The sequence below is a fragment of the Trichomycterus rosablanca genome, chromosome 10, assembly GCF_030014385.1.
Source record: "Trichomycterus rosablanca isolate fTriRos1 chromosome 10, fTriRos1.hap1, whole genome shotgun sequence".
Classification (NCBI taxonomy): Eukaryota; Metazoa; Chordata; class Actinopteri; order Siluriformes; family Trichomycteridae; genus Trichomycterus; species Trichomycterus rosablanca.
The window spans coordinates 38,038,987-38,058,076 of record NC_085997.1 but is presented as its reverse complement, the minus strand read 5'-3'; the positions used below and the strand labels follow the sequence as shown (position 1 = coordinate 38,058,076).

Here is a 19,090-nt window from a genome sequence, read left to right as displayed (position 1 = left end):
TAATAGTGGACATAGGAGCTCCTATATAGACCTAATCTATATGGTTTAAATCTGCTCTCAAGTGCAATAACGATTTAAAATATGTGCAATACATTGTAAAACTGTTTTACTGTAAAATTTGTTTAACATTTTCTAAAAACATTATTTATATATCTTTATAAATAAATAAATATAAAATAAATATAAAATTTATCTCATCTCATCTCAGGCCAACAGAGGACGCCACCATCATGTGTTTTTACTACAACGTGTTGAAAGGCTTACTGATTTATTTTAAAATTCCCCATCAGTACAAAATATACCCAACTAAAGTTACATAGCTTATCAAACTCAGAACTATTGGCCACTAGGTTGTTTTATCTGTTCTGCTTAGTTCATTCAAACATCCATGTAGCGTTCTAATTCAACCCGAATCCGTTTCAATGCGCCGAATCGACTCCACAGTTTTAGGAATCGACTCCGAAATGAAGTCGTTTAATCGGTATACACGACAGCCAATTTAAGGATGTGAGTTAAATACAATTAAATAAACTTTGCACGTTGAACATTTATTTAATAACAGCAGATTGATAATGCCAAATTGGAATATCACATTATGTGTGATTAATCGACTCCACTTTCAGTTTGCTGTTCGTGGAATCGGTAAATTGAGTCATTTTGGAACCGACTCATCACCCTTCGACTCTGTACACATGTGAACCAAACCGAGGTTGGCTATAATTTAGTCAAATTAAAATAAAATTGGGATAGTATTTATTTCAGCTTCTTCTCTGGAGGACTGATAACAAAGTAGAACTATTTACAAGCTAGTTAATTTAAAATGTAGTGCCAGTATGACTTTGTTAATGAGAAATCTAGTTCTCAGTAGCTCGTTTAAGTTTAAACACAGTGAATATGCACACTAATGTGTATTCTATTTAATTTCAAGAACATTTCAATATATATGTTAAAACAATGCCCTCTATGATACAGATTGTGCAGCTTGTTTATGTAGTTCAGATAAATGACTATTAATTACCTGTAGCAGGTGGAAACCATGAAGTCCTCACCCAGTTCAGACTGGTTACTTTAGGACTGGTTTGCACCACATTTAGCTGTTTAATCTCACTTTTTTTTTTGGCAGGTTGGAAACATTGTGTTTGTATGAAGCAGCTGGATGAGAATCGAGCAGAAATGGAAGGTAAAATATCAACTACATTGTTGTTTCCATATGATTAGTAACTTGCGTCTATCTGCATACGTGTTAACAAACCTTTTACATTTTAAATGTATGTTGCAGTGAATGTTTTTCCATCTTCTCACATTCCTTGGTGTTCCAGTAAAGCTTTTTCTACATCCCAGTGCTTGGAAATTAATATGCTGTATTTATTTATGATTTTTGTAAACAAGTATGACAAGTATGTAGCTGTTCATTTAAAGAGCCACCTCTATTGCTAACAGATATACAATCAGTTACAGAAAAATTGTTTCCAAAACGGTTGTTTAATGATTTAACAAATACTTTTTTAGTCTCTTTTAAAAGTGTATACACCAGAGGTGGCAGAAGTACACAAGTTCCTTACTTAAGTAAAAATACTAGTAATCTGGTAGAAAATTACTCAAGTAAAAGTTGAGGGCGGCGCGGTGGCTAAGTGGGTATCACTGTCGCCTCACAGCAAGAAGGTCCTGGGTTTGATCCCCAGGTGGGGCGGTCCGGGTCCTTTCTGTGTGGAGTTTGCATGTTCTCCCCGTGTCCGCAGGGGTTTCCTCCGGGAGCTCCGGTTTCCTCCCACAGTCCAAAGACGTGCAAGTGAGGTAAATTGGAGACACTTAATTGTCCATGACTGTGTTCGATATAACCTTGTGTGAGCTGATGAATCTTGTGTGATGAGTAACTACCGTTCCTGTCATGAATGTAACGAGTGTAAAAACATGACGTTAAAATCCTAATAAACAAACAAGCTGGTTCTCAAAGTTCTGTGAATCCAAGCATGCTCTTAAAATAAATAAATAAATAAAATTAAAAATGTGATTCACTTTCGTAAATCGTAAGCGGTTCTTGCTTTTGATGAAGACGTTACTTCACGGAGCCAAGCAGAGGCAATACAGTAGGATTCTGATTTGCACTTCATTAGGTGCCTGAACAGAACTACCTGATAAAAAAAAATATGTAAATAAATACATAAAGAGATAAAATAAACCAATAAATTCATTTATTTAGTTAAATGTATACATTAAATGTAGTGAGTAAAAAGTATTAAGTGACAGAAATACTCAAAGTACAGATACCTAAAAAAAAACTACTTAAGTACATTACTTACCACCTCTGGTATACATAGTACTTTAATGTAATAATGGGTGTGTTCGAAAACCTAGTGAGCTGCCTTGCTGTCTTACTGTCTACACAGGCAGCTGCCTCAGTGGAGAGGATTCTAATAAGTCGTTGACTTATAAGGCAGGCTATTCGAACGCGCTACTTAGACAGCGATAACATCGGGTTTCGCTTACTAAGCTAGCTTAGCAGTTAGCATCTTGCCATTCAAACCAATGGGATGGGGTGGCACAGCGCGCTAGCATGTCAACTAACATCTCCCTCTGTGTACCGAAAACGGTTAAATTCGCTGACAAGCCCGAACTTGCAAATAAAGAGGAGAGAGGAGCTGCCGCACTGAATGCTGGGATTGTCTTGATTACTAAGGACGCTCCCGATGCTCACTCGTTCTTGAGTCAAAATAACATTGAAATTTTAAGATACCTTAGTAGGGAGCTTATTAAGGCATCTAGGATTTCAAACAGCCTCCTTCTCGGGAGCGCACGTAGGATGACGTAAAATGCGTCTATGTAGAGAGCGCTCTAGCTTTTCGAACACATCCTATATTGTTTCCTAAAATCACTGATTGCTCATTTGTATAAACCTTTTTCCTACAGAACCAAACAAAGCTTCACACTCCGTGGGAGGTGATCGTTCGGTCAATCATCCCAAACCATTCTTCTATGTTCAACCACCAGCACAGCCATTTTATGCATACCAGTGGCACATGAATCACCCGTACAGCCATCACAACTTCCCTGGATATGGTAAATCTCAAAATTGTTTTTAAATGTTAAGAAGAAATAGGTAACTACACCGATCAGCCATAACATTAAAACCACCTTCTTGTTTCTACACTCACTGTCCATTTTATCAGCTCCACTTACCATATAGAAGCACTTTGTAGTTCTACAATTACTGACTGTAGTCCATCTGTTTCTCTACATGCTTTGTTACCCCCCTTTCATGCTGTTCTTCAATGGTCAGGACCCCCACAGGACCACCACAGAGCAGGTATTTTTTAGGTGGTGGATCATTCTCAGCACTGCAGTGACACTGACATGGTGGTGGTGTGTTAGTGTGTGTTGTGCTGGTATGAGTGGATCACACACAGCAGTGCTGCTGGAGTTTTTAAATACTGTGTCCACTCACTGTCCACTCTATTAGACACTCCTACCTAGTCGGTCCACCTTGTAGATGTGAAGTCAGAGACGATCGCTCATCTATTGCTGCTGTTTGAATCGGTCATCTTCTAGACCTTCATCAGTGGTCACAGGACGCTGCACACGGGGCGCTGTTGGCTGGATAATTTTGGTTGGTGGACGATTCTCAGTCCAGCAGTGACAAGTGAGGTGTTTAAAACCTCCAGCAGCGCTGCTGTGTCTGATCCGCTCATACCAGCACAACACACACTAACACACCACCACCATGTCAGTGTCACTGCAGTGCTGAGAATTATCCACCACCTAAATAATACCTGCTCTGTGGGGGTCCTGTGGGGTAACCTTTAAAATGTTCTTGTTATATTATGTTTCAGGCTTCCATTATGGCCGTCCATACATGGTCCCATACTCCTACCTGCAGTATCCAGGGTACGTCATGCCTCACGCCATGCATCCTGTGGATTACCGCCGAATATACGAGCGAAACTTTCCACATTCCGCCACTTGTGAGGTCACTCTTCGACAGCAACAACAACAGCAGGGCAACGTGACTCAAAAAGAGACGACGTGTGCCGGAGCACAGACGGAGCCTTGCGACGCCCTGAATAAACTCATCGAATGTCTGGATCAGTTGCATGCCGCAGACAGTTCCCAGACGTCCGGAAGTGTGTCGCCAATGACCGGGGATGCAAAGTATGTGGGAGAAACCCTGGAGAGAAAGCCGGATAGCGAAGAAGAGTCAAGTTCTAGTCCTGTAGAGCACTTCATTCAAGAGGAGAACCAGTGTCTGTGTGAGGAGATGGGGAAGGATGAGGTTCACCACCATGATTGCCACTCGGACTCCTCTCGAATCCAATCATCAAGTGGTATTGGTCAAGGAAGACAAGATGATCTAATACAGGACAGAGAAGGTGCAGATACAGATGAGGGAATGGAGTGGAATGGATATAATGCCAGCCGGCCTTCGTCCCATTCCTCACCAGCTCGATGTTCCTCAAGAAGAAGAGAGAATCAGGATCTCAAGAACGTTCAGCAGCGAGATGTTTCAGACGACCACTCGTGCTGCATTCTCCACTTACCCTTTGAAAAGGTCTTATCTTCCAGTGTTTTAGGCCACAGTGTTACTTCCTCATCACTCGGATCTCCGTTAAGTTATACCTACCATCCTCCTAAGCTGGCTCACGAGCGCCTTAGCGTCCTGAGTCCTTCTTTGGACGAGCTCTCATCCCACGATGAGGTTCTTTCCACCGATTTGGATGAAATCGACCTGTTTCCCACTCGGATTTACACCAGAGGAAAACTGTCCGAAGTCGCGTCCAGGAAAGGTCACGCTTCCGAACTGTGTTTCCTCTACCCCAACAGACTGACGTGCACCACGTGTGGGTCACACTCCTTCAGAGAGCTGAACAGGAGTAAGACGTACCGCTACAAAGACTTTAAAGATTCAGGCAAGGTCGAGGGTGGAAGCTGTGAGATGGGCAGGACGTGCGAGCATTGCTTACAGAGCGTGCCGTCAAAAAGTCACGTAACCAAGAAAGTGCATCCGCACATCAAACAGAGAACAAACACGGCACAGCACAGGGATACGGATGTGCATGAAATGTCTCATTCGGAGCATTTTTACTGCGAGAAATGCATGAGTTCACCAGAGAAGAGCACCAGTCATGCATTCAGAGCAGCTCGTCCAGGTAAATCCAGTCATGGATTAGTAAGATTTTTTGTTATTAAGGGTCATTGCAGAGAACAGATCAAGAGATCAAGAGTTTATTTGCACTTGTAAAGAATAGAAGTCTTGGGATTTTAATGATTTGTTTAAGTGTTCTTCTATACAGAGGTCTAAACTGGAAAGAGGTCTGCAACACATTCCAAACTAAGTCGAGACGGGGGGGGGGGGGGGGCGGCAATTTAGGGCTAGTAACGAGGTGAAAAAAATAAATAATGATGTTATTCCAAACAGGTGACTGTAATCATGGTTTGGTACAAAAGCAGCATCCAGGAAAGGCTGAGAGTCTTTGATGAGTAAAGATGATCAGAGGATCCAGTTTGTCCACAAATGTGTGAGAAAATTATTGAAATGTTTAAAAACAATGAACCTCAAAGAAAGATCGAAAGGGATTTGCATGTTCTCCCTCTACAGTGCAGAATATCATTAAACCATTCAAGGAATCAGGAGGAATTTCAGTGTGTGAAGGCCGAGGACACGAGCTTAATCTGAACGCTCGTGATCTTCCATCCCTCAGACGGCGCCGCATCAAGAACCTCCACTCAACACTAGCTGATATAACCACATTGGTGAGGGATTAGTTTATCAAACCTTTATCAAGCTCTACAATACAGAGTTACTGCACACATGATACTTAAAACTTTACCGTGCAAAAAGAAGCCTTATGTTAACCATGTCCAGAAGCGGCGTCGACTGATCTGGGCTCGGAGGCATCTAGGATGAATCAGCGTTCCAGGTCTTTTTTGGAAAAAAAAGAGCTTAAGACGTGTTTGCAAGAAGAACGAGACAAAATAAAAGCTGAAACACTAAATCACTTGGTCTCCTCGGTGCCAAAACCTCTTTTAAGTGGTGAAAAGGAACGGCAACATTACAAAGTGGTAAACGCTTTACTGTCCCAACTTTTTTTTGGAATGTGTTGCAGGCCTGAAATGCAGAAATGGATGTTTATTAATAAATGAAATGAAGTTGAGCAGATAAAACATGAAATATCTCAGGTTCATCCTGTCTGACATCAAATAAAAGTCAAAGTCAATGTAAGAAACTCATTTTCCATGCTGTCCCAACTATTTCTGATTTGGGGTTGTAAATACTGTGAGGACATTTGGCGTGTTTGTGTAAACTGTGGTGAGTTGTTTCATCGTTTGCAGAGAGACGGTCCAGACTGACCTCCGATCAGCTCGTCTGGGAGCACGTCAGTGGAAACACCAGACTGAAATCCTGTAGAGCTCAACCCCTCCCTCAAAGACCACGTAAAATACCTTCTGTTTTATAAAGATATCAGTTCTTACTTTAACTTTTACCAGGTTTAAGACTTAAAAAATACTATGAAAAATGTTTGTTTTATTTGTTTTAAGACTTATAAAACATTACCAGTCGTCTAACTAATTAATAAATGATAAATTAATTGAAAGATTTGTTTTTGATTAAAAATATGATACAGAATGCAAAGACCTAAAATCAAATAACCAAAGTACAGCGGTACCTTGTAACTCAACGTCCCCTAAACTCAAAATCTTTCAAACTCAATGGCCTTTGTTGAGAAATTTGTACCTTTAAACTCAATGTGTTCAGTTTGTCTTTTAAAATTTGATGTATTTAATTTCAAATAATAGTAAACAGCCGCTTTGTTCTGCGCTTGGCTTGAGTGGTGCGGTAATATGTCCTCAAAGTGTGAATCTGAGCTGAATCTGCATTAGTGTGGAATAAGCGTCAGATCCAGGGTTACAGTTTCACATGTTTATCTGGATTTTCCTCCCTGTTTCACTTTTACACTCATGTTACAACTCAAGCTTCTGAGAAATTGTAAGAATCAGCTTTTTATTTCAGTGTTTTTATATTATATTTGTGTTATTTTCAGTGTATAAGTGTATCATTTTACATGAGCCTAAAATATCTGCAGCTCCACGGGACCATGGACGCATTAACAGGTTTCCCAAACATCCTTATGGGAAAAAATACCTTGAAACTCAACGTCTTTAAAACCAGAACCAGCTGACGTCGAGTTTCAAGGTACCGCTGTATTCAACTTGGAATGTCCAAACATTTTTATGAGACTAAAATTTCAACTAAACGTACACATTATTTGTTCCCTAAATGTTGCTTACAAAATGAAAAATATGGATATAAATTACAATAGAGTGGCACTTTGGCGTGTAAGGAAGAGCGTCTCGGACCTCTGGATTGGAACCTCTCTTTGGATTAGTTTACGTGAGGAGTTTGGCATGTCCTTCTAGTGGTTTCTTCTGATTACTGCAGGTGCCAAAAAAGAAAAATATTACTAATGCAACACTAATGCAGCCCCCTTTTATTGAATGGGCTTGTTTCAGTAGCAATAAGTGCTCAGAAAACAGAAGTATTTATTACATTCTTGCTCTGTGTGTTTGTACAGAACGACAGACAAAATCTCGCTTTAAACCTCACGTGTGTCCGGGATCCAGAAATAATGATGATGATGCTGAAGAGGAGGTGGAAGATGAGGAAGGACAGGAGATGATTCAGTACCACAGGGGAAAAGGTGACTTTAGGTTTTATGATTATACGTATAACAAGACCAAGTCAACATTATAAAGGCTACAGAGAAAGTGAACGTTCAGGAGTGGCCGTCGTAGTCTCCTGACCTCAGTATCATTTAGGCACGTTGGGGAGATCTCAAACATGCAGTTTATGCAAATTAGCCCAAGAACTTACCATATTTGGAGTTTTTTTTGCCACAACTATCATAAAAGACTGCATGCCTTTATTGATGCCAAAGGAAGCACCACACCGAAAGCGCCAACAATGGGCACGTGAGCTTCGGAACTGGTCCACGGAGCGATGGAAGAAGGTGGTCTGGTCTGATGAATAAGGTTTCTTTTATATCACGTGGATGGCCGGGTGCGTGAGCATCGCTTACCTGGGGAACACACGGCACCAGGATGCACTTTGGGCGACGTTCTGCTGGGAAACCTCGGGTCCTGCCATTCATGTGGATGTTACTTTGACACGTAGCACCTACCTGAGCATCGTTGCAGACCATGTTCACCCTTTCATGGAGACGGTATTCCCTGATGGCTGTGGCTTCTTTCAGCAGGATGATGGTTCAGGAACGGTTTGAGGAGCACAACAACCAGTTTGAGGTGTCGACTCGGCCTCTAAATTCCCCAGATCTCGAGCCAATCGAGCATCTGTGGAACGTGCTGGACAAACAAGTCCGATCCATGGAGGCCCCACCTTACAACTTACAGGAGTTAAAGGATCTGCTGCTGACATCCTGGTGCCAGATACCACAGCACAGCTTCAGGGGTCTTGTGGAGTCCATGCCTTGATGGGTCCGGGCTGTTTTGGCAGCAAAAGGGGGGCCAACACAATATTAGGATAGGTGTATCATAGATTGTTATTCTTTTTATGCGATTTCTTTATTTAATTAAACCCCGTTTTCTGTTTTACAGGAACCACAAAACGAGGAGGTGCTCCCTGCTAAAGTTCACCACAGTGCACATCATCAGCGTTGGTTTTTTTGGGTTTGGAATTATAACGAGTGTGTTTTTGGGTTGCAAATGGGTTACTGTTGATGTTCACTGCACTTTAATTTCACGACACTCACGGCGTCTTTCATGAAATTATGTTAATGTTAATGGCTTAACTTTTTTATTCCGGCACTTTCCCTGCATACATAAATGGATGTAAAAAAATAAATGTAATTAATAACTGTGCTTTCTGAACATCTTCGCTATTAGAGTTTAAATAAAGAAGTTGGAGACTGAATATGAACTGTTTTGGATATTTCAGTAATCACTATGAAGTGTGTAGCACTGTCACCGGTCCGGGTCCTTTCTCTGTGGAGTTTGCATGTTCTCACCGTGTCTGCGTGGGTTTCCTCCGGGTTCTCCGGTTTCCTCCCACAGTGCAAAAACATGCCGCCAGGCTAATTGGAGACACTGAATTGTCCTATAGGTACCTGGCCGCTAGATGCACAAACCAGTGCATTGTAGTGCCGGTCCCAAGCCCGGATAAATAGGGAGGGTCGTGTCAGGAAGGGCATCCAGTGTAAAAACTGTGCCAAATCAATAATGCGGATCACGATCTGCCGGCGACCCCCAGCGGGAGCAGCCGAGCAAATAGAGATAGAGTAATCACTAAGAATACACTTTAAAAGAATTGACCCTATAATTAAGTTAATAAGGACATTTATTTTTTAAACGGACATACTGTATATTTCAGGAGTTATTCAGTAGGGGTCAGGTAACATGCACAGCTACGGACAGTGGAAATAAAATAAGTGTTCCTAATTTAAGGAACCCTCTATCTTACATTTTCATGATACTAAATTGAAGGTAATATAATAACACTACTGTTTAGAAGGTCTAAGTCCTTAAATCATACCTTAACAAAGATTATTGTCATATGAGCTTAAAATGAAGTTTGGAGAGGCACTTTCTAGGAATGGGTTTAAGCCAAACTGGGACGATTGGTTCAGGGCTGCTTTGATGCTTTAGGGCAGGGGTGTCGAACCCATTTTCACCAAGCATCATCATCTGCATCAGCCCCGGTTCTGGACTGCTTTGCTTGGGGGGGCAGTAAAACCTAATGAGGGGGCATGTTGATAGTCATGTTTTTGAAGCCAGAAATATATTCAAGGCTTGATTTGTGCATGAATGATGACAGCCAAGCTATTGATACTGGCTTAAAGTGATGTATGAGGTAAAGAAATAAAAATGCATGTTTTCGAACTTAAACTTAAAACCCAATGATTAAAAAATACATGTTGATTATGTAAATGGAGAAAAAAGATGATCTAATTGTATTTCATTTTAATACGCCCCCTTAATTAAATTGCCATTACTAATAGAACAACTCTATTTCTTGAAAGGCTTTAATACAAATTTAAGTCAAAGCTGACAAATGTACCTACACACAGACTGAGAATATTCAAACGTGGAAATAGGAATGAGTGAGAATATTTATATTATTGGGAAATTAAAATATAAAGAAAACAAAAGAATACTAATTCTGTAAAAAAAAAGTGTTTACCAGTATACCTGCCTCTCGCTCACACTAACAGAACATATACTGCCGAACTGAACTGTTTGGGGCAGTCTGCCGATTTTTATATGACTCAAAGAGCCAATCAGGAATAAGCAAGGAAATATCTTCACACTGTAAAACAAAATGCATTTTTGTGATTGGTTCAGAGATAATTTTAAAAATAGCCGTTGCTTGCATTGTGCTTGGGGGGGCAAAGACACAATTTGGGGGGGCAATGCCCCCCTCAGCCCCCCCCTAGCGCCGGCCCTGATCTGCATCATGGTGGCCCTCAAAGGGCCGATTGTAACGTATCCTGCTGTGATTGCAGTCGGCCTTTCAAGTCTTGGAAGCTAAATTCTGTGTTTGGAGACTTATCCTGTATATTTATAACGTATATCTACATTTATATTGTCCTCCTTTACCACAGACACAGCCTCATAACACAAGAGACGCACCGGTTTCTCGTCTTGAAGCACAAACTTGTTTTCACTTTCTCATCTTTCATAAAATTTTCTCCTTCTGCTTAAATTTTTGCTTCTTGTACATTTTGGGATTATTTGTAAATATTTGTCATCATCACTTGTTGGAAAACTGCCTCAGTTGAACGCTGATGTAGAAATGCTGCCATCTAGTTGTGGGAATCAAACAAAATCTGCAGGTTATGTACAATTTTACAGTGTATTTTTTATATAGTCAGTCTGTTTTTGGCTGCTGGTGGATCCCTGATTGCAGTCGAGGTGGGTATATTGCCACTCATGCCTCCTCTGACCTGCACGCAGCCCTTAGCCTGAACCCTTTTTCACCCATGCATTCTGCACAGGCGCCTCTATCCGCCAATTACGGTCCTTACACAGTGTTTAAGACCACGCCCACATATTCCGGTCACACCTCCCTGCAGGCACTGCCAATTATGCCCGCTAGATGGCGGCCAGCCGACCGCGGAGTTCAGAATCTCGGCGCTGGTGTGCTAGCGGAATATCCCGGTGTGCTAGCGGAATATTCTGCTGCGCCACCTGGGTGCCTTAAGTCTTTTAAGCTGTCGCGGGCCACATAAAATGACTGGCGGGCCGGGAGTTTGACACGTGTGATTTAGGGTCTGGACAGTTTGCAGATCTTGAGGAAACGATGACTTTAATAAACAAAACACAATGGGTAAAGGAAAAGAAAATATTGTTTTTTAATGGTCAAATCAGAGTCCGTTAACTAACTGACCTAGACAGATAGATACTTTATTTATCCTTATACTTTTAATAATAGAAGCAGTAATGTATCTATTCTTATAAACAATATATACAGATATTTAAGTATAAATATAGAAATAAAGATATTGTTATAGTTATAAATATATAGATGATATCGGTTATGGGTATATTTATAGACAATATGACCAATAATATACATTGTCTAATCTACATTGTTTTATATATGTAGATAATAATAATATAGATTATAACCGATATATATATATACATATAGGTATGAATACAAGAATTAAAGTATCAAGGAGGAATATGTAGGCTTGGAAATGGAGGTACAAATGTGTGTTTTAGTTTGAGTTTGTTGATTCAGTTTAATGTCCCCGTCGTGGAGTGGTGCACTATGCCTGATTTGCAGCTCAGAACTGTGACAGATCACACCACTACTTAATAAGAAAAGATCATTTCTTATCAATTAGGGGTTCACAAACTTTTTCCAACTGTTTAAAAACATAAATTTGCACTAGATTTTCAATCCTGTTGGTTAGCAATGCAAAATTTTTATAACACTAGACTTCATTGTTGCTGCACATTAATAAGGAATAACCTTTCTGATTGGCTGTTGTATGGCTGGATTGATTCATGGAATTGGCCAATCACAGAGCTCAGATGAAGCCCGTTGGCTGTGATGTAAACTCGTTAATTTAAGGTCAGGTGGTGCTGCTTGCTTGGGCTTTTCTTTGTTCGTGTTGAACTGTTTGAGTGAGTTAGATGAAGTATTTCTCAGCTTTACTTGGTTATTAGTGGTGTTATTTATATTAGCAAGCTTGCTACACACATGGTGCTAACAATTCTTCACCTATTTTTCTCAGTTTCCTCCTTCTAGCTAGAAAGCTGAAAGTATGGTTGTTGCAGCTCCTCACAACCCATCTGGAGGTGTACCCTACGCCCAGGCCTTTCCTCCTGGACCGACAATGACTCAGGGGATACGGCATCCTGGGCCTGGGCCTGGGCCTGGGCCTGGGCCTGGGCCTGGATTTGGACCTGGTTCCTGCAGAGGACCGAACCCAACCCAACCAGAGCGTCAACAGCAACCCAACATGCCTTTCTTTTACGTTCAGCCTCCACAGCCTTACTTGCCATACCAGTGGCCTATGCCAATGCCTTACTCTCCATATGGTGGCTTTCCAGGGTTTGGTAAGTTGCTTGAGTTAAAGTTTGGCTATTATTTAACTGATTTCCATTTGCTTGATCCTTATTAAACGTTTATTTTATTTATGTATTTTTTTAAGGTTATGGTATGGTGTTGCCACCATTTCCTCCTGCTTCTTATGTAGAAGCTCCTGGCTACATCGTTCCCCACACACAGATGCACATGGTGGATTACAGGCGCATGATGACCCCTCATATGGCTCCCACGATGGCATATCAAGCCCGTCGTTTTCGGTACCAGCACACCACACCCTCGGGCAGAGTCATGGTCAGCTCAGAGGTCCAAACTGAACTCGTCGGTACTGATTCCCAACGCAACAGTACCGTAAGTTCCCAGAATACGTCCGAATCTGGGAGGAGTTCCGCCTCTGGTAGCGTCCTCTTATCACCGAAACTCGACGAGAACCAGTTACCGACTTGCCCTGAACAGGAAGCCATCAAGTCTTCCACTAAAACGGCAGCAGAAATGAGCGGCACTGCCACCTCGTCTGCTGTTCCGAACGGTGGTATTCTGTTTCAGGCTGAAGAGGTGCGTATCGAGTGTAGCGGGTCACCTTCTGCGCTTAAGATCGTCCATTCTCAGGAGACCGGCGAGCTAGCCAGGAATGCAAGTGGTGAGCTCTTGCAGTGCAGCATGGAATCTGCGGAGGATGTGGTTATGAGGTGTTTTCAGTCTGTGCAGTTTGGGGAAAACGATCAGAAGAAGTGTTTGGAAGATCTGGGCCACTTGGATGAGCAGTATTTGCCACCTTGCCCAGATATTCTCCTGATGAGATCTTGTCCCACTGATGGTGCCACTTTGGAAGGATCAGATGAACCAGCCAGCAGTACGTTACTCGGTCAAGGAGATTCCAGCTTGGTAAAGAGTGCTGAAGATACCTGTGGTAACCCCAAAAATATTCACTTCAAAATCCTGCGACTGCCGCTTGAGTTGCAGTGCTTGGATGAGCTACACAGGATGGAAGCCTCGGTTTGGTCAGTAGAGTCTCTAATGCCTTACGTCCCGTCTAATGAGTGGATGATGCAGAATGGTCTGATGACTCCACAGAAACAATCCCTGCCGACAGTGATGGAGGTTCCTGCTGAGGTTCTACTAGAGTCAAACTCGTCCAAACAAACAAGTGCACAAACGTCACTGGAGAAACATGATGGAATGGTGGTTGAACTTGACGGCCAAGACTCGGTGGTATCTCCTGAATCGATTCCACCCTGCCTTCCTTCAGCAGGTTGGCTGGCAGACTTTGGCAACGTGTATCCCAATAAAACACCTAATGATGATCATCAGCAAGTTAAAAACCAGAGTAACTGGCCGGAAGGGCCACAGCAGACTGAGGTCAATCAGAACGCCGATGTTCAATCAGTAAGTCCGAACTCTGCTCCTGAGAAGTCGCAAGAGATGATCGTTCAGAGAGTGAAGACGTCTGGGGTGGTAAGCTTGTCTGACGTGGAAGGCTACTCGCGTTCATGTCCTGATGTACGCGGCAAACACAAAGTGCGGCTCTGTAAAAACTGTTTATCAAGACGTAAGACGGGCGTCGCAGCTGATGATCTAAGCCCCAAGACTTGTGGCATGAAGCGGCACAAGGTCGCTCATTCTCATCTGATGGGGGATAAAGGCAAGTTGTGCGGCATGTGTAGGCATGATCCTGGAAAGAAGGCGAGGTACAAAGCAAGCAGTTCTGGCTCTGGTTCTGGCTCTGTAAACCAGTACCGTAAAAGCCAGGAAGTCTCGGAAAATGCCGTGTACCCATTAGAGGCGCCAAAAAAGTGCTCAAACGGGTCGTTTAATGCCCAAACTTCACCTTCAGCCAGGCATGCAGAGAAATGCCCAACGTCTCACCAGTCCAAGCTCAGAGAGCAGAATTGCTCGTGTGATCATCTCAAAGTGCCTCGGACCAATCCAGCGTGGAGCGGTGACGGATACGGTCACTGTAGTGACGTCACTCGGGAGAGGAACGAGGAGAACTTGGCTTTTTCTGCAAAAGATAGATGGAGGGATGCTGAGCAGAAACACATACTGCATCAACAGAGTGGTAGGATTTTTATATCGTTATTATTTACACAGATCAGCCATAAGATTAAAACCACCTCCTTGTTTCTACACTCACTGTCCATTTTATCAGCTCCACTTACCATATAGAAGCACTTTGTAGTTCTACAATTACTGACTGTAGTCCATCTGTTTCTCTACATGCTTTGTTAGCCCCCTTTTCACCCTGTTCTTCAATGGTCAGGACCCCCACAGGACCACCACAGAGCAGGTATTATTTAGGCGGTGGATCATTCTCAGCACTGCAGTGACACTGACATGGTGGTGGTGTGTTAGTGTGTGTTGTGCTGGTACGAAAGGATCAGACACAGCAGCACTGCTGGAGTTTTTAAACACCTCACCGTCACTGCTGGACTGAGAATCGTCCACCAACCAAATATATCCAGCCAACAGCGCCCCGTGGGCAGCGTCCTGTGACCACTGATGAAGGTCTAGAAGATGACCGACTCGAACAGCAGCAATAGATGAGCGATCGTCTCTGACTTCACATCTACAAGGTGGACCAACTAGGTAGGAGTGTCTAATAGAGTGGACAGTGAGTGGACACGGTATTTAAAAACTCAACCAGCACAACACACTAACACACCACCACCATGTCAGTGTCACTGCAGTGCTGAGAATCATCCACCACCTAAATAATACCTGCTCTGTGGGGGGGTCCTGTGGGGGTCCTGACCATTGAAGAACAGCATGAAAGGGGGCTAACAAAGCATGCAGAGTAACAGATGGACTACAGTCAGTAATTGTAGAACTACAAAGTGCTTCTATATGGTAAGTGGAGCTGATAAAATGGACAGTGAGTGTAGAAACAAGGAGGTGGTTTTAATCTTATGGCTGATCAGTGTATCTTGTCCATTGTAAATGAGTGGGTTTTGTGACTGGTATTATTATTATTTTTGTTCAAGATAAGTCATGGAAGGGAGGTATGCAAGTGTCGGATACTGAAAGCACCAAAAGTGGAGGAAAGACGAGGACCCATAAACAAAAACAATGTGCACAAACACCAGGTAAGTGATGCTGAGTAATGTGAATTTTTCAAGCCATCCTTAATCTGGCGAGCATTTATTTTATTAGAAACTAAGGTCCAACCCAAGGTACAGTCATGGATTAGTAGAATGTGCTTAATGTAAAGCCATTTGATTCCTTAAGGTTAAATTTGTCAAGAACAAGCAGCTTGATGTTGGTTTTCTGGTCTTTAACTTCATGATGGATAGTGACTTCTATTTTCCAACAGCATTTAGTTCATAGAGAACCGTTTTTGGACTTAGTTGTTTGACTAGACAGATTTACTCTCAGCATTGTGTGGCCAAGATTCTTTTGTGACCTTGGCAAAGACCGATGTTTCATTTACTTTGTAATGTGTGCAGACACACACGGGTGTAAAAGGTCACTGCAGAGGAAACGGGCCATTCCTCAGACATTATGGGTGTGTTCGAAAAGCTAGTGCGCTCTTTACAGAGACGCATTTTACTTCATCGTCCATGGCGGCACGGTGGCTTAGTGGGTAGCACTTGCCTCACAGCAAGAAGGTCCTGGGTTTGATCCCCAGGTGGGGCGGTCCGGGTCCCTTCTGTGTGGTTTGCATGTTCTCCCCGTGTCTGTGTGGGTTTCCTCCGGGAGCTCCGGTTTCCTCCCACAGTACAAAGACCTGAAGTGAGGTGAACTGGAGATACTAAATTGTCCATGACTGTGTTTGATATAACCTTGTGAACTGATGAATCTTGTGTAATGAGTAACTACCGTTCCTGTCATGAATGTAACCAAAGTGTAAAACATGACGTTAAAATACTAATAAATAATAAATACATGAGTTTGGTGTGGAACCCCAGTGACCTGAACCCTATAGCCCTAAACCTCAGCTTGGGGGTAAATCAGATTGTGGATCACAACTATTCCTGACCCAACAAATGCTTGTTAGTTTGAACTGACACTTCCACAACCTTTCCATGAGAGTGGAGGCTGTTAGAAATGCAAAGGTTGTAAACGTCATTGTCCATAGTGTTGAAGTGATGCATACAACAAACTTCATGCAGTGCAGTTTAATGGGGTTTAGAAACGAGTACCTGAATGATGTAGTTAATTCTATTGAAGAATTATAATTCAGTTCTTACTAATAATGTCATTTTATCCCCACAGAAATTCACAGAAGAGACACAAGATGCTAATGTCACGATCACACAAAAAACTAAACCAATAAGGGCACGTTTTAATATCACGTTTTAAATGTCACGTCATGATTTTTCTATTTAATTTATAACCGATCACAACTCACAATTTTATACAGTGATTCAATAAAGCACTTTTGATTCAAGTTCCGGTGTTTTGTGTAACTTACTTGTGAAACTAAACCTCTTTGTGCAAATAAATATGATAAAAATAAATGAATTCATCAGAATCGTTCTGTGTTCAACTTGTTTTTACGTTTTAATGACCATTGCAGTATTTACACCGATCAGCCATAACATTAAAACCATCAACCAGATATTATTTAGGTGGTGGATCATTCTCAGCACTGCAGTGACACTGACATGGTGGTGGTGTGTTGGTGTGTTGGTGTGTTGGTGTGTTGGTGTGTTGGTGTGTTGGTGTGTTGGTGTGTTGGTGTGTTGGTGTGTGTTGTGCTGGTATGAGTGGATCAGACACAGCAGCGCTGCTGGAGTTTTTAAATACCGTGTCCACTCACTGTCCATTTCTACCTAGTTGTTCCACCTTGTAGATGTAAAGTCAGAGACGATCGCTCATCTATTGCTGCTGTTTGAGTCGGTCATCTTCTAGACCTTCATCAGTGGTCACAGGACGTTGCCCACGGGGCGCTGTTGGTTGGATATTTTAGGTTGGTGGACTATTCTCAGTCCAGCAGTGACGGTGAGGAGTTTAAAAACTCCAGCAGTGCTGCTGTGTCTGATCCACTCATACCAGCACAACACACACTAACACACCACCACCATGTCAGTGTCACTGCAGTGCTGAGAATGCTCCACCACCTAAATAATACCTGCTCTGTGGGGGTCCTGACCATTGAAGAACAGGGTGAAAGGGGGTAACAAAGCATGTAGAGAAACAGATGGACTACAGTCAGTAATTGTAGAACTACAAAGTGCTTTTATATGGTAAGTGGAGCTGATAAAATGGACAGTGAGTGTAGGAACAAGGAGGTGGTTTTAATGTTATGGCCACCTTGATCATTACATGGATTTTGCTGACTTTGTAATTAAAGACGCTCATATAAACCCTGCGCAGAGCAAATTAAACTTTCTATATGCACAAATTTTAACTGGAAATGTTTAAACAATATTATGGATATAAAAGAAGCACCCAGGATTCCTTCATGACCGAGGAAAAGTCAAAGACTCACAGATTTCAGGTGTGAAAAGTCTTTTTATTTATAAAACATACAAAAATACATGTACTTTACAATCTATGTGTACCGCATGCGTGTGTGTGTTGACATTTTTATTCACGCTAACCTGAGACTATGGAGCTAATTCACACAAACGGCACCCAAACTGTACAAAAAACAAACAAGTTCATACATTGAATATCAACCACTCGCTTTACAGAATATCTGTATGTCTTATTACACACTTAAGCTTTAAAAATATTTTACAGTTTAAAACTGAAAGAATTATTTAATAAAAGATAAATAACCACACAAAACAATTTTATAAATACAATATTTTAAGAATGCACAATTATTCCAAAATCTGGGTCTATATTATAATCCCTATAATGACATTTGGTTTTGATTTTGTATTTATTTATTTTTTATTTTAGAATGAATTTCTACATAAGTACTCAAATACTCATAATTGATGTTAAAAAAGGGCAGTAAGAATCTAGTTTATGATTTGCCAAACAAATCTTTAACTGAATAATTTTGTGATTTGGTAAATGATTCCCATAAGAATCACATTGAGTTAAATCCCCGTAAGATTTGGTTTATTGTGGAGTCACACAGTTTATATTTTATAAGTCGATTTACTAGAAATTAAGTTAAAAAGAATCAGATTGTGGCGGCACAGTGTTGCAGTGGTTAGCATGGTCACCACACAGCAAGAAGATCCAGGGTTCGATGCCTCTGCCAGACGGCCAGGATCCTCTCTGTGTGGTTTGTATATTTTCCCAGTGCTTAAATGGGTTTTCTTCCGGGTGCTATGCTTTCCTCCCACAGGCCAGTTAAGGATACTAAATACTGCCTTAATGTGTATGTGTTTGTTAGAATCAAATTAGTTTGAGATGTAAATCAAATGAAGTTTGATGCTCAATTCACAAATAATAAATAATAAGTAAAATCAAGTCATGTTGCAATATGTTAAATTGTACCCTGAAGAATCACAATCAAATCATTTTTATAATAATTTCTAAAATAGTGGTAATATTTATGTATGATTATTTAAATAAATTAAAGTTCAAAATTTTTACAATGCACCAAATTGTAGGAATTGAATCACT

The 19,090-nt window shown here is 41.6% G+C and overlaps 3 protein-coding genes across 4 annotated transcripts in view; all 3 read left to right on the top strand.

Annotated features, from left to right (window-relative positions):
* LOC134322143 (bucky ball-like) overlaps positions 1–8,907 on the top strand; it is a 33,603-nt gene extending 24,696 nt beyond the window's left edge. For both annotated transcript variants that reach the window (XM_063004013.1, XM_063004014.1), the window contains exons 2-7: positions 1,124–1,180; positions 2,908–3,057; positions 3,828–5,141; positions 6,325–6,426; positions 7,566–7,691; positions 8,605–8,907. In XM_063004013.1, coding sequence (XP_062860083.1) covers positions 1,144–1,180; positions 2,908–3,057; positions 3,828–5,141; positions 6,325–6,426; positions 7,566–7,691; positions 8,605–8,636 — 1,761 coding nt within the window. In that variant the 5' untranslated portion in view covers positions 1,124–1,143 and the 3' untranslated portion in view covers positions 8,637–8,907. The remainder of the gene's footprint in view (positions 1–1,123; positions 1,181–2,907; positions 3,058–3,827; positions 5,142–6,324; positions 6,427–7,565; positions 7,692–8,604) is intronic.
* A 3,478-nt stretch (positions 8,908–12,385) lies between these two features.
* On the top strand, positions 12,386–13,536 carry buc2l (bucky ball 2-like). The gene is made up of 3 exons (XM_063003998.1): positions 12,386–12,573; positions 12,669–13,472; positions 13,526–13,536. Exons 1-3 carry the CDS (start codon positions 12,477–12,479, stop codon positions 13,534–13,536), a joined length of 912 nt encoding a protein of 303 aa, XP_062860068.1. The 5' UTR covers positions 12,386–12,476.
* An 84-nt stretch (positions 13,537–13,620) lies between these two features.
* LOC134322141 (uncharacterized) lies at positions 13,621–16,929 on the top strand. Its single transcript, XM_063004011.1, has 3 exons — positions 13,621–14,621; positions 15,544–15,645; positions 16,775–16,929. Exons 1-3 carry the CDS (start codon positions 13,625–13,627, stop codon positions 16,801–16,803), a joined length of 1,128 nt encoding a protein of 375 aa, XP_062860081.1. The 5' UTR covers positions 13,621–13,624; the 3' UTR covers positions 16,804–16,929.
* Positions 16,930–19,090: the final 2,161 nt, after the last annotated feature.